The 15,742-nt window shown below is 36.3% G+C and overlaps 1 protein-coding gene across 16 annotated transcripts in view; it reads left to right on the top strand.

The window, feature by feature from the left end:
• NRXN1 (neurexin 1) overlaps positions 1–15,742 on the top strand; it is a 720,695-nt gene that overhangs the window by 688,503 nt on the left and 16,450 nt on the right. For 9 of the 16 annotated variants that reach the window (XM_061991570.1, XM_061991565.1, XM_061991564.1 and 6 more), the window contains one exon: positions 12,857–12,944. In XM_061991570.1, the coding sequence (XP_061847554.1) occupies positions 12,857–12,944 (88 nt within the window). The remainder of the gene's footprint in view (positions 1–12,856; positions 12,945–15,742) is intronic. The other 7 variants (XM_061991571.1, XM_061991569.1, XM_061991567.1 and 4 more) reach the window with 1 other exon arrangement.

Raw genomic sequence — 15,742 nt, 5'->3', positions numbered from 1 at the left:
CTGTACATCCTCGTTGCACCAACAAAAACTTCTAGACTCCCATCTGAGCTTGAGGCTGGGTCTTATGAAATCCTTTTTAGTTATAAAGAGGAATTCTCTTTCTGTTTATGCTCCAGACAAGTGAAATTGCCGTGATTTTGTGCAGTATTTCAACAATTAAAACTTGCAAGTCTTAAGGAATTTTAAAAGATAACTTACAGGTTCTCACCAGAGAATGGAAAGACTTTATCAAAATATGATGCCATGCTGAATAACTGAGATGTGCATGGGAGGTTAATTTTTCACTTTGCACTTCATTTTAAATTCTCTGCCATATTCCTAGTAATTGCTCATAATGTAGTAATAAAGGTGAAACATCAGACTGTATGTGACTTTGTAAATGAGATTTTTTTGGATTACCTCACAACAGAAATGTCTTTGGAGTATGTCTCAGAAGTGTGCCATGTTGCAGTCAGAATAGTGATTAGTATGTAGCCTTAAGCATGTTCAAGTTTAAGATAGTTCTCTATGGGTTTCAGCTTTCAGTTTTAAACAATATCATAAGAAATGATGGGCCAAACACACAAATGAAGTATGAACATTTTGTTTCTCTGGAGCTCTGTAGCTTTACACCAGCTGTCATTCAAATATGTTGCTATTAATCTGTACCAGCACATTATTAAAGATGCCATTAGATTGTGCAGGCACAAGGCATGTAGAATTAAGGCTTGAGTTTCTGAATTCACATCAGGCTTGAGTTCTGACATCCTCTAATTGTTTGGTGTTCTTTCACATGTCAGATTTTCCAAATCAAATGTTTTGTATGTGTTTTTTCCAATTGCTTTAAAAACAAACACTATGTACTATCAAACTGACACTCTAAAGCAGACAGATAGTACAGCTGAAGTGTGTGGATCCACCTTGCAGATCTCTGAGGCTGAGATAACAGGGATTAGGAGAAGTCTTAGGCTTATGCCCTTCAAGATGATGGATCCTCATGCACTGGCCATCAGCAGAAAAGCTGAAATTTTTGCTAGAGTGATTAGCAGAGAACTGCTGACAGTGACTGAAAGCTGAACTCCTGGTGCTTGCTCAGTCATCTACAAACCTGTAATATTTCCTATTGGTCCAGCATCTTTTGTCTTCATCTTAAGCTTTCCTGTGCCCATTGTTCCTGTTAGCTCTCTACATGCCACTTTGCTGATTTACTGTAACTCTTTGTCCCTAATCCTCTCTTCCCTTTGTAATGATCCCCATCACCCCCCAGCTTTACATTAAGCAAAGTGTTTAATTTCTCTTCCTAAATCCTCCAGTAGCTTATCGCAGTTACCTTTCACATGTTTCTAACACTTTGTCTCAGTACCCATCTTGTAATCATTCTGAGCCTAATTTCTCTCTCCTTCCTATTCAAGTCTGGCTTACTTCTCCTCGCTCTCCAAATGCCATCGACAGTAGTATGGACAGCACAGGAGAAAGTGTTTCCCAAGTCTCAGTTCCTCTCTTTGGTACTGGAAAATCACTACCTACATTCCAAAACAAGACCGTGTTTCTAGGTCCCAAACCCAAAAGAGCTCCTGTGTGAGCTGCAGTTTTCATTAGGTTGGCACCCTTGGGTAGATTTTCGTACATGTGATGAAAAAGTTAGGTTCCTGATTAGCAACATGGCTGCAAGCAATGTCTGCACGTAAATAATATCTCTGCCTCTCATCCTTTCCTTTGTTTTTTACTTAATGTAATCTGAGAAGTGACAGAACTATGTGTGCATGCATGCCTGTAGACTTACTATTTGATACACCCAGGCTTAAAAATATATCAGTGAGTCTGGAATGTATCTTTACATAGCTAATGTGATAAAACTCAAGAGCAATTGCAAACAACATCTTCAAAATGGGAAACAATGAGTCCTAAGTGTAGGTATTGTACTACCCTACAATGTGTATTGAATTCACAGCACTAAAGTAGAGACAAAGATAGAACTTCTCCTATCCATATAACATAAGTTTAAATTTTCTCTGCTTTTTGTTGAAAGTGATTACTTAAGAACATTGAAGCCTGGAAATAATTAATGGTACATAGGTTCTTGAAGGCTAAATGATGCCATCTGAAGCACATACCGCTCTCACAGCAATCACACAGAACATCTGCAGTGCCCTTTATTATTGTTGTTAGACAGTTATGAAATGAAAGCATCATTAACAAACCAAAATACCTCTGTTACAAATGTACACTTTCAGGAACTATCTAATTAACTGTACCTCCAAAACAGTGGCTTTAATGAAACTCTTATTTTAATTGAAAGGCAATTAGGCATTGTCTCCTTCCGATGTATATATGGCTAACTCTTGTTAGTACTGATAAGTTGCACTTGCAGAATGAAGCTCTATAGGACATTTCTCTGTCCTGTGAAACTAGTAAAGTCTTTCTTTGCTACTTTCCCTGGTCCTCACAATTGTTGGGATTTTAAGTTAAAACATTAGAATAAGGAAATGTAGCAAATTTTTAGTAGTGGAACTAACTGCTTAATATTTGAAAAGACAGTATTTCAAAGACAGGTTTGTGAGAAACCAGCTTCAATTTTACTTTCTCTGCTTTAGGTAAACATATGTTAGCACATTAATACTGCAGGATAAAATGTGACAAAGAAGCTGGTATTTAGGAGGGAACAATGTGCACTCTTAGCCTCTCAAACATTTTAAATTGCAATCTTCATTATAAAAATCAAGGAAGGAAAGTATTGACAGTGGTACGAGTACTCATCTTCAGAAGATGAAAAGTAGCATTGGGAGAGGGATATTAGCAGATGCTTACCTGCTCTGACAGGCTTAAATGACTTTGCCTTGACTGAGAGGTATACTTAGATGAACTTGAAGTACTTGGTATGGATAGGTCAGTGATAAAGAGAAGATCCCATGTTTTCTATTACTGTTTCTGTTTCTTGTCTGTCTCATACAAGATGAGATGGCTGGTTTTATGTAAATAGCTAAAAAGCAGCCTGATAGTATATGCAGTTTTCTACATTTCTTAAAAAAAATATTGTTTTCTTCTCTGCATTTTAGACTCATAATAAAATCCCCATGGATATCAGTGCAGGGAAGTACTGGTGTGTGGCACAATGTAGTAGTCATAGATACTCACCATGAGTAAAACTGATAGTACTGTAACTGTATAAAAATCATGGAAGTGTGGTTCAAAGTAAATGCATTTCTAACTTTACTGTGTAAGGAGTATTTTAGATCTAGTCCAACCCTCCCTGCAGGACCTGTGCCACCTAAAGTAGGTCACATAGGAACTCATCCACGTGAGTTTTGAATGTCTCCAGAGAAGGAGACTCCACAACCCATCCAGGCAGCCCATTGCACTGCTCTGTCACCCTCACAATGAAGAAGTTTTTCCTTGTGTTTCTTTGGAGCCTCTTATGTTCCAGCTTGTACCCATTGCCCCTTGTCCTATCATTGGACGTCACTGAGAACAGCCTGGCTCCACCCTCCCTGACACCTGCCCTTTACATATTTGTAAACATTAATGAGGTCACCACTCAGTCTCCTCCAAGCTAAAGAGCCCCAGCTGCCTCAGGCTTTCATCATAACGGAGATGCTCCATTCCCATCATCATCTTTGTGGCCCTGTGCTGAACTCTCTCCAGCAGCTCCCTGTCCTTCCTGAACTGAGGGGCCCAGAACTGGACACAATATTCCAGATGCAGTCTCACAAGGGCAGAGTAGAGGAGGAGAACCTCTGGCAACACACTGCCCACAGCCCTTCTAATACACCCCAGGATGCCACTGGCCTTCATTTTGCTGAGAATAATTGTAAACCATATGATTAAGTTGAAAAAAATAGCCTGTGTTAGCAGCTCACTGGTCAGTTAAAAATGGAACCTTCCTTTACCATCGAAAACTCTAACTAATTTTTTAAGTCCTTAATAATGCTATGTCTGAGTTTTGTGAGATGAATACAAATGCAGCAAGTCTCATATTCCAGAAATTCAGCAATCTCTGTACATGTGATTGTTAATACAGAAATATAAATTAAAATACTTGCTATCACTGTTGTAGTATTGCAGTTTAATAAGCACAGAGTCTCTGGGTTAAAAGAAAAAGAACCTGCAAGAGTCTCCATTATGTTTTGCAAGTTCAGAATTAATGGAGACTAAAATGTTTACTTCAGCAAAAGAGATGGCTAAAAATAAAATTATATCAGAAAATGCAAGCATTAATGCCCAGAAACATTTCTTTCATACTTAGAGGCCAAATTATTTTCTTGCCTTGGAGAAAATAATAGGATTGTATTTCATCAATCACATTCCATTCTATATATTTTAGGTTTAGTGCAAATGTAAAAATAAAAATCAAACTGCATTTTAGTTGTTCATGTTGTGTAATGAAGTGTGATGTTTATGAGAGAAGGATATGGATGTTCTGAAGAGAATCATATAAAGAAACCAAAAGTGACTAGTTCTAAGGAGTTCATTATTTACCTGTCCCTTGTTCTCAAATTATTTGAGTTACCTGGGAGAAATATTGGTGAAAAAGGCTGGTTGAAGAGAAGAACAGCTTCTGATCGGTACGATCCCTGACAGATGCATTTATAATTGTAGAATGAAAATAAGCAAAAAAAAAGAGGTGGTTTCTGGAAACAGAAATGTTACACCACTGTGGATCGAAAAGTTAGAAAAAAATAATGTGACAATTCATTATTCATCCAAGCCATGACTACTTTAACAAATGTTCTGGTGTAAGAAATGTTATGGTGTAACTAATGTACCAGGCAGTACACAATTGAGTGCCAGTGGTATGTTTGTTGGCATGTTGCATATCAATATCTACTTTCAAGGATAAAATTCGGTTTTGTGCCATATCTCTTCATCTCTATTTTTTCTCTAGCATGAGAAGCTATTTGACTAGTCCTCTCTGCAGCCTATCAGGTTGCTTGGTCTCTGTGAGCAAACAGAGCTGCCGGGTCATCTGACAAGGATATTTCCCATTTCTGTCAGCCCCACTGCAGAAGGGAGGGAGAGGACAGAATGGAACAAAAGGAGAAATGTAGACTTGGTACAGTGCTCATACATTCATTATTCCCAGACAGCCAACCCTCCCTAATACATCCAGCAGGAAGGATGGAAATGATTTGATCTTTTTACTGTACCTATAGTTCTGCATCAATCAAGTACTATTTCGTTCCTCTGATGCTGGAAAACAAATCTAGGTCTTTATCAGTGCAAAAGCATGCATCAATGTTGACATGACTCCTCATGCAAAACATGCCATTGGTGTTTTATGACATGAGTTGACCTTAATGTGAAGGGTTTGAAAGATGCACAGTTCACCCTTCATTAAAGCCAGCACTGTTTTGAAGAGTTAATCCAATGTTCAAAATAAATATCAGTTCCCTTTGTAAATATTCCCTGTGCTATAATTTAAGGCTTACATCAAGTAATAGAATGATTACTCCAAAAACGAAAACTTCTTCCTTCTGATGAAAACTGGGAAATGGTAACTCCCGTCCTTCATATTCTGTCACTATGTGGTTACTGCTTGCTCTACTTACAAGAACCACAGCTAGTATAGGATCAGCTCATTTCAAGAAATCCAAAATAGCCCCTGCCGTTAGGCAGTGAGTGTAGTGTTAAATATATCCTTGCCAGGCCTTTAAATATGGAAGAGTGCTCAGTGAAAGATATATTGATGAAGATGTGTAAGTTTTCATTAGTTATTCAGTAGGGAGAGAAACAGGGAGGAAAAACAGCTAATTTTTCAGACACCAACTTTTGTATTTCACAAGGGGACAGGAAAAGAGACATTTTTAAATACAGTGAATATAAAAATTGATTTTGGTTTACATCTGTAAAGCTAACATTCTTCTTATGTTGCAGGAGGTAAGGGATAGGGCCTGACAAGAAAATATTTGGATTATTTACTTATTTTTAATTGATAATTCTTTTCTTTTTAGAGATTAAAGCAGAGTGCTGCCTGGCTAGGTGTCCAGCTGAAAATTTATAGCTTTGCCAGAATGTGGATTTTCTCAGCTCTGCTTCTGCTTTTTCCAGATGAAATGGCTCTAAGACTTTGACCAAGGCAATTAACTTCAAATTCAGAGCTTGAAGGAAAGCACACAATTGTGTTGACATTATTTTGCTAGAAATCCTTTTTCTGAAGTATATTTACGCTATTTGTGGTAATTTTTTTGAGAAGGAGGGAAGCTATGATACAAATACTGCTCTGCATGGAAATAATACTGTGAATTTTAAGGTTGTTACATGGAGAAACTGACTTTCAGTAGTTTATATAGAGGAGTGAAGTCCAGAAATAAGGTATCTTGCTTTTCCGTGTGGGCCGTCTGCATTCCCGTCACCACTGAGATTCAGGGATGGAGGCTAGAGATGGCCCGCAGGGCATCTAAGGCATAGTATTGAGGTTTTTATCTTTATTTTTGTGTTTAATTTCTACAGCACTGATTTTATTAACTTAAAGGCTCTATTCTGTGTGCTTATTATAACCTAGATATTGTTGGGATTTTTTTCTGTGAGAGGAACTTTGCTGATCAAGGCTTTTGCCTTCTCACAGTTATCGATTCAAGAAATAATATGATAGTATTAATTAGCTGAGAACCAATTTTGAGAAACAGTTTTGATTTTCAGTTACAGTATATATACATTACTGGGTAATAATATGTCAGCAGTTAATAACAGATATGATAAATGTTGTGTATGTGTGTGCTTGAAATATCATTGTTTTAATGTCCATGTCCACAAATAACATTTTTCAGTAGCCTGGTGCTGAGAAAATACTTTTTGTATTGTGGGTGGATGAGCAATAATTGATGCACACATATTTGTTTGAACTATAGCAGGTTAAATAGATCTTTAGAGGCAGTTGTCTAAACAGCTTGTCATCCAGAGCTGGCATTACTGCAGGATCACTGTAGCATCTTTCTCAGCAAACTGCCTCATGCAATGGGAGGTTATTAGCACCAGGGAGAAGCTAGATGAAGAGAGCAACTGATTAATGTGACATACTCCAGTTTCTTTCTACAAGTGTCTCAACAACCAGTCATAGAGATCTGTTTCATACACAGGAAATTAAATTTAAATTACACAGTCTTGGCTAGAAAATTGTGCAGTTAACCCTATCCCCAAAAAAATGAAATTTGATTTTTTTCCACATGAACTCTTTTGTGATTTTTCATACCCTGTTGGTTTCTGCTAGAATTCCCATTGGTTTAGGTTACTTTATTCCTCCCTTTGAAAGAAAAATAGGAAAAAAGGGAATATATATGAGGGATTGGGTTTTTTTGGAAAGTCCCTCACTGCCTCAGAAGTTATTGTCTCCAGTGAAAAAGTACTAAATGGCTGCTCTAACCTCCCTTCTGTGAACATTGCTTGAACTGTATTTTTGAAGGAAAGTTTGCTGTAGTTATTGAACAAGATAGTAGTGTGTTATCAGTGTTTTTTTCAAACCGTTTGTTTATACCATGGCTATAGCTATATAACTGTCTGCTAAACTGCAGGAGACCTCTATGTTTTATTATCAGTTGTATCTGATTCTCTCTGAACTAAATGGCAAATATTTGAATAAACTTTTTTCAGGAGGTAAAATCAAATAGTGTAAGCAGAGACAATAGCCTAGCATTGCAGAAAAGGGAAAAAGGAGAATTAAAGGTTTGCTTTCCTAGTCCAACATCTGAAAGTATGTTTTCCAACAGTCATTTGTTGACAATCATTAAATTCTTAAACGAGTAATCTTCAATCAATCAGGTCTGTTGACAGCAACTCCCTTGTTTCCTGACCATTGCCTTTTACCACCTTGTTCCCTTTGCTTCAGTGACCTTATCATTAGTTGCTCACTGTCTTTGTTACTTCCCCTCCCAACAGAACCATTCTCCATCTTAGCATGCCTTATCTGTCAATCAGTCTGTCTCTTCCTGCACCACCCCGGCTGTTCTCCCCTCTGTGCTCAATGGACAGGTTTTAAATATGCCAGGTTTCCTCAGACTCACAGCCTTGGCAATGCTCTCCAGGCACCATCTGTTCCCAGCATCTCCTCGGCCAGTCATAGGCTCCTGCCTGGCTTTTCTCTGCCTCCTTTCTTCCTGACCTTCCTTCCTGCCATCTTGGAGCATCATTTTGGAAAATTTGCTAGATGACAGCCTGCATAACTTCTAGCGCTTATCAGTAGCATCCTCACCCGACCCTTCTCATCCTCTGCTCTGCTCTGTCACACTCGTTCTTTGCATCTGGTCTGGAATGAAACTGTAATCTCTTCAGAGCAGAGCCTTTTCTTTCCAGCTGCTTTTTGCACTAAGCACAATGGTGCCTGGCTGGTATCATTAAGTGCCAAGGCTGTACAAATAAATAAGAATAGTTTTGATTGCACAGTTGAAATTCTCATCTAAAATAATTTAAACTATAGTCACAAGCAGTTATGCTGTTTATAATTCATATAATAATTTGGGACTGCTAGTTTTCAACTGTTGTGTAATTTGGATTTACTTGCAGTTCTCATGGGATAAAGTGTATTATTGAACAAGAAAGGAATAAACTATATTCAGAGTAGCTGTAGGGTGCTATGATTTAAAGGAGAGCTGGTGGAAAACTACAGGAAAATATATGCAGGATCCATTATACTGTTAATGAATACACAATTCAGATTGGTGATTTAATTTTGAGATCATTTTTCTCTGGCACCCTCAGGTAAAACAGGCTTTATACATTAAAAAAACGAATAAGATGATATATATTTGTTCCCAGTTATTGAAACAATGAATAATATTTTTTTTAATCCTTTTTCATACTCTTTATTCATTTGCAGTTTTTTTTTCTTAACGGCATAGCATTCAAAGAGCACTGTTAGAAGGGCACAGGCATAATTGTTGGTACCAGTTCTGTACCTGTGTTAGTAATCTTTGAGGCAGCTTGATATTTATCTATAGCTACAGACTGTCACTGTATTTAAGCCATGACTAGAGCATCATTTTTTGATCTGGAAGCCTTCTCGAAATAGTCAACATTTCCTTCCTTAAGCAAGGCAGCAGATTGGTGATATTTTAAACTCTATCTTGGCTAAGAGACAAATCCCAAAGTCCTTAATTTTGCAAATGGACCTGACTGATATAAGGAAGACCTATTTCTGCAGGGGCCACACCCATGAGTAGTTCTCCAAAATGATGTTACGCACTGGCATCTGTCTTTACCAAATGGAGGAGTCTTTTGTCCGTTTCTTATGTTGACACATCAATTGTTAACTTTTTCTAGCAGCCTTTTTCTGAAACGTGAACAGTTGGACAGCTTTTTAAGAAGCCACACATGGTAAAGAACTGCATTTTAAATTGTACAACCATACCCACAGAATGAATCTGAAAAGCTCTGAAGATAAAGTATAGAAGATGCAATCAAAAGAAAGTCTGTCTGGCCTTCCAGGTTGTGCACCTACTATTTTAATTTTATTTTTTAAAATCTCTTACAACTGGAGTATTGCTTTTTAAATGAATTTGAACAACTTGCCCAAGAGACATTCTAATCCGATTGTGTATTATGATGATACCAGTTGGATGTTATCCTATTAGGCACTCACTGTAAATAAAGGATTTTCAACTGACTTTTAAATCCTTGATTAATGAGAAAGCTCGAAGCAGTGTCCTGTAAATTAGCCATCGTGCTAGCAACAATTGCAATTCACTTAGGAGAACTCATTTGTTTTAAAGCTTCCCATCCAAATTAAAAAGCACGAGGAAAGATAATGTGCAGTAAGTGAAACATATTACTCCATCTTGCGTTATTTATCCGTACCCCATGGCTGTCTGAGACCCTTAGGTCTAAATCCTGCTCTCTGTTCAGGTAAATTACCATCAGTCAGAGCTCATCTAGAGAAAGAACTCTGGTAGCTGGCCCATAGTATTTCTTTAATTTATGTATTCTTTATATTCTTTAGTGGCTTAGCTAATTCTTAATCCCATTTTATATTGTATCAAGTAGTCCAATGGCTTTCATTTGCAGCTTGGTCCGTGCCATCTCACTTGCCTTTCACAGCTCCTTTGTCTTTTTTTCTGATAAAAATATTTGAGTTTGGTGAAACGGGTGAATAGGGGAAGGTTGAGACATATCTGTTAATTCATACTTGGACTCAGATTCTTCCTGATGTATTTTTCTGAAGAAAAAATTTTTCATGTATTTTCTACTTCTTATTCAAAAACTGATACTTGATTTATTACTTGCATTAAAATTAGTTTTATATCTAGTATTGGCTTTGAAACATTTCTTTTCATAGTTTGAGACATTAGTGAGGTCTTTCTTGACATGCTACATTCACATTTATTCAAGGTACTATTAATTTCTGTACACATGATGTACATACATTTTTATCAGTCAAGAACATTCCTTTGTTCATGTGGAAGAGTGAATACTCTTTCCATAGATTGAAATTAATGTCAATTTAAAAGACAATTTTGATACTTCCTCTTACAAATAACTAAGCATGGTCTCTCTCGTGCATTAAGATACTTACAAGTGTATGATTTTTCAATAATTCTATAAATCTGATCATTTCAACTCGATTCACTCGAGTTGAAATGATCAGATTTATAAGGGTTAATCATCCATGTACATACCAAGCACCCTTAAACAAAATTCGATTTAGACCAGTACATGTTAGAGACCATCCTTTCTTGCTATGACTGTTATATATGCATGTGATCCTCTCTGTTTCATGGTATTTGTGTACTGTTTGCTAGTCATTAATTGGTAAATGTTCAGAATTGTGGTTGCAGGTCATAAAAGTATAGACTTCTCTGGGCAGGAGGAAAAATGTGACACTGGTTTCACTGACCAAATTGAAACTGGGAGATGCATGATACTTTTAAAAATGCTTTTTAGTACATTTTTATACTTATTAGCTGTAGTTTTTACATAACAGAGTTAACTTTTTATGTTCTGGCTTTATTAGTTTTGTGGTTACTTACATTATATTTCAGGGAAAAGGATGTATGCTTTTCCACAAAGAGATTAAGATATTGATTTTCAAGCTAAAATACTTGTATTCTGGGGAAAAGAAATGGATATTTGAAATTTCAGAAGGTGTTTGGCACTGTCTTTTGTTACAACTCTGTTTTTCTACTTGTGAGAAAGAATAGACAACTAGAATACTTTTTTTTTTTGTCTTTTTAATTCCCATTGCAAATCTGCCAGCTAATTCTGGCAGCCCTACAGATTCACAGAGTAGTTTCCCCCAGCTATAAATTTTCTCAGCTGTAAAGAAAGATGATTTTTGTGATTACAGCATTAGATTGTGACATGACATAGCTATTGTCTATATCTTCTTTCATTACTTTCAGCAAGTTACTGCATTCTCTTATGCCTCAGTGTTCTACCTGCAAAATACGTTGTTATAGTAGGTTTCTCTTTGTTATGCCTCACATACTAATGAATATATTCTGATATCTCTTTCTTACTTCACAGAAGTGCTGAAAGCATATGTTCATTAATATTCTTGAAGCATGGTAAAGAAAAGCCTATTACTGTAATGTGCTTTTCTTTAAAACTTCTGTTAGAATAATAATGATAAACAATATTTGTTAGACTTTGGCCCTACTGTAAGAAAATCAGATTTTTACATGTCAGACTTAAAGTGAAGAAGGAAAAATTTGATGTATTTTATGTTCCTCCTCTATATTCATGGAGAAAAATAAATATAGAAATAATGTTTCACGTTTACTGAAATGGGTTACATCTCCTTCTTGGCGTATCTATCATACAGGAATCCAAGAATGGCTTTTTGCCTTCATTATCCTTAGCCTCTTGTTTCAATATGATATAGTCTTTTCATTCTCTCCATGTATTTCTTTTAGTGAGATGAGCAGAGGCTTGAAATGGGCAGTTATGAAACGTCTTATGAGTAGGAAAAGCTTCTTCCTAACCTCACTAGTAATTGCTTGAGAAATGACCAGGAGTATGACAGTTTATATTTCCCTGCTATTATTTCCCCTAATAACTGTGGATGTTCATATTACATTTGTAAATGACTGTTCTCAGAGATGGCTTGAACAGAAGGTATTACATTTTATCAGGTTCAGACTGATTGCCTCAGTGTTTCATTGAACATCTCCCTGTTCTTGCACTGTAAGAAGCAGTAGACAGGAATCCCCGATTTCTTTTCTTTTTAGTGTATTGTGTGGTACATCCCTTGGTGTATCTCCTTTGTCTTGATTTGTTTTCTTTATACAAAGAAATGTCCAAGCTTATTTCAGACAGATGTTCCTAGTACCCTTTGGACCTAAACACAGCATTTGGGCAATACTTCACTTATTTAAGAAAATAGAATTATACCTTCTAATGCAAATATTTATTATTCTTTTCTTTCTTTGACTTTCTTTTCTTTTCTTTTTCAACTCAATGACAGATGCATTTGTTCCATTTCCTTTTTCTTGGTTCTATGTCTGAGAACGCAAGTGCAGTTAATGGAGAAAACATCACTGTGTTTCTGATAGTTTTAACAGCTGCAGGCAGTTCAATATTTTGACTTGTTTTTTTTAATGTTCTCAGTGTTTTCAACAATATCATAGCAGAGATATTGGAGACAAAGGGAAGACCAGCAGCTCCAATATACATATTCTGTCTTTCTACTCTGTTCTCATTGCAAAAAGATATTAAAATATTTAAGTGTCTGCGCTGGATATCTAACATGGCTCTTCTTAAAATTGACAAATGTGAATTGAAAAGCAAATTCCCATTAATACAGAGTTGAAGAGAGTCACTGGGCCTTTACATATTAAGTCTGGAATGCTCTGGGCTTTGCATAAATCAGAGCAATAAAATAAATGCCGGTGAGAATTATACAACATATTCAATCAATTAAAATATATCTATTTGACTTTTATTTTCTTTGCAGACCACAGATGACATCCTTGTGGCCTCGGCTGAATGTCCTAGCGATGATGAGGACATCGATCCCTGTGAGCCGAGCTCAGGTGGGTTAGGTTAGTCAACTTTTTTATTACTTTCCTTTATTTCATATTTGCATGCTCCAGTCCCCTAAAGTCTCATCTAGTGAGACAGCCCTTTCTTACATAGTAGGGAGAAATTGAATAGGGCCTTTCTACATATAACAGTGTCAGCAGATAGGGAGAATTTGCAATACACTTTTTCAAAGACAGGGATGGGAGCACACTGACAGTCAGGATCTGAGCTAGGTTATAGCTTGACAGAGAACCTAAAGCTGGGCTGGGAATGGCATTCTAGGACCCCTGCAACTGTTATGTTGTGATAAAGAGGGGACATTTAGCAGAAAGATGTTGCAATTATTTGTGCCTTAATCATTTAAGGTAAAAGTATCACATTTCAAATATCAGTAGAGTTCATTTTTAATAACTTTTTATGGTATGAAATAGTGTATAGATAATTAAAAGCTGAAGATATAGAATCCAATAGTCTGAAATTTCAAATTGCTTTGTGGCTTTTTTCCAAGTAAAAACTATTCAGAGTGTATGTTTCAGTTCCCATTAGAAATTAAAAATTTTGACAGTTTAGTATTTTCCATGGAACAGAAACTTTGGAGTGTTTTGACCATATCTTTCTTACTCCCACTTAATAGTGGAGATTTGGTACAAATTTCTCCCTGTGATATAATTTCCTACTTTTCTTTATATTCAATTAAATATTCCATACCTTATCTAAAAATCCAAATGTTTATCACAAGTTTTAAAGGAATGACAAACTTCATAATGGCAATCTGAAGAATTATGTTGCTCTGGAACTTTTAAAAAGTCCTAGATAGTCCAGTGAATTACTTCTGCTTTGTTACCTTCATTTAGCTTTTCCGTTTTCAGAGTGAACTGGTTATGGTACCAGATATATCTCAGTGTTTCTTTTTCATTTGAATTCAGTGCTATTTGGTAGCATGCCTACTGTCAGTTTTTGGTAATTTGGTGATCTTCAGTATTTGCAACAATACTTAATAGTAAAAGAATTAAGATCAATTTGTTGTGCAGTGACACAACAGATGTTTTAAGTAGAAAACAAAGAAATTTGAGACTAGTACATTACTGCATGTCATGACTAAGACTCAGTATAGCACTCAAATCTGGGACAGAAAATATGTCTACATAGCCTTAAGACAAATTAAATTTTGCTTCAAATGCAGATGCATGGTTCTCTTTTCATCACGTAGCCAAATACCCACATGCAAAGATTGTTTAAGTTTACATAAAGCCAGAGACATTTATGACTTGTCTCAGTGTTCAGTGGACCTACAGGGTGGCATTTGATCTCTTCCGGGCATCAGGATAGATATAGATTTGATGAGAAGACTTTGGAGTTAGGTTTTTTGTTTCCAATAAAAAGATTTTAGAGTTGTTTTCAAAATGTCACAAGATGGAATGACCATTCTTAAAACTGAGCAGCAACAGGTACGCCCACCTTACACATTTTTATATATCTCAGGGACACATTGACTTGCAAAAGTCCCAGACATCATGATCAAGATATTTAGGAATTGTGATAAGAATTCTTTTTTTAAAGTTTGAAAATTATTTTCCGTGATTTTTTTTACTGCTCTTTCCATTTCATTTTCAAATTCTTGAGTTTAACAAGACTATCTTGTATAGTATGAGTCAATGCAGTAGCTCATATGGTTGTGAGCTCATTCATTACAATTGCTTTCTTGCTTTAGTTAACTTGGGCAGTGCTGTTGAATAGATACATTTTATTTATCACTGTAAATGTAGATAGTTGTAATATTTTTTTAAATTATAAGGTAATTGTAAAACTATATATTAGTTACCTAGCACTGAAAAAAATTCCCAAATTCTCTTGAGAATGCAGCTGTTTTATTAGAAAAGTGTTTGTATTGTCTCAGCCTTACAGATTGCTGAAAGCCAGTGAAATTTCAGAATAATTCTTCTCTGAGTAGTCCTCCAGGACCATGCAGTCATTTAGCTGGTGGGTGCAGGAATGGGAGGGTTGAAATGAAGCCTTCTAACACATAATCATCTCCATCCAAACTATGGTACAGAAGTGAAATGTTACTGTTAATCTTTCTACAAAATATTCCCATTAGCTTTACATCCTGGTGCTTAAATTTCCTGGTTTGGATTATCATTCATCACTCAGCCACACTTCTCATTTTTGTTTATTTCAGAATGGTTTTACTGTTTCATTTCTTGGATCCCAACTGCTACTGCTTTTTAAAAGAAATGTGGATTGGCACAGGAATTATGTTCCCTGTAATCTCAGTTGTCTGGATCATTTTATCTGTCATTCTTCACATCAAAATGTCACTTGTCCTCCCACTCTCAACTCTTAAAAGCTATTAATTTGCCTCCCTCTTCATTGGTCTTGTCCTTTTCTCATATTTGAAATGACGGAAACTAAAGGGGTTACTGAAGTCATAACTTCTAGAATGTTTATCTCTCGTTAAACTGGTTTAGTCTTAGTGACTTAGTCTTAAGAAGGAGGGTTTTTCATGAATAGTCCAGTAGGCACTACTCCATAGAATCACAAAATCATAGAATGATAGGGGTTGGAAGGGACCTTTAGAGATCATCTATCTCAGTATCATTGCAGTGGCTTTGAGCTACTCCTAGCAGTAGCCTGGAACTTAAGGGAGAGAAATGTAATATCGTTTTTTTTCATTTGAGATGGGAAATAAAAAAACATATGTCCCTCCATTTAATTTCTTGCCATGTTATAGTTTAACATGGCATCCCCATTAACCTTTTTCACAAAACAGACTTGCTTCTCCACAGCTTCTTCTCAACATCCTCACTAATACTGGTGA

This window comes from Colius striatus, chromosome 2 (genome assembly GCF_028858725.1).
Source record: "Colius striatus isolate bColStr4 chromosome 2, bColStr4.1.hap1, whole genome shotgun sequence".
In the NCBI taxonomy this organism is placed as follows: domain Eukaryota; kingdom Metazoa; phylum Chordata; class Aves; order Coliiformes; family Coliidae; genus Colius; species Colius striatus.
The sequence above is the reverse complement of the archived record's forward strand: the minus strand, read 5'-3'. Positions and strand labels throughout refer to the sequence as shown.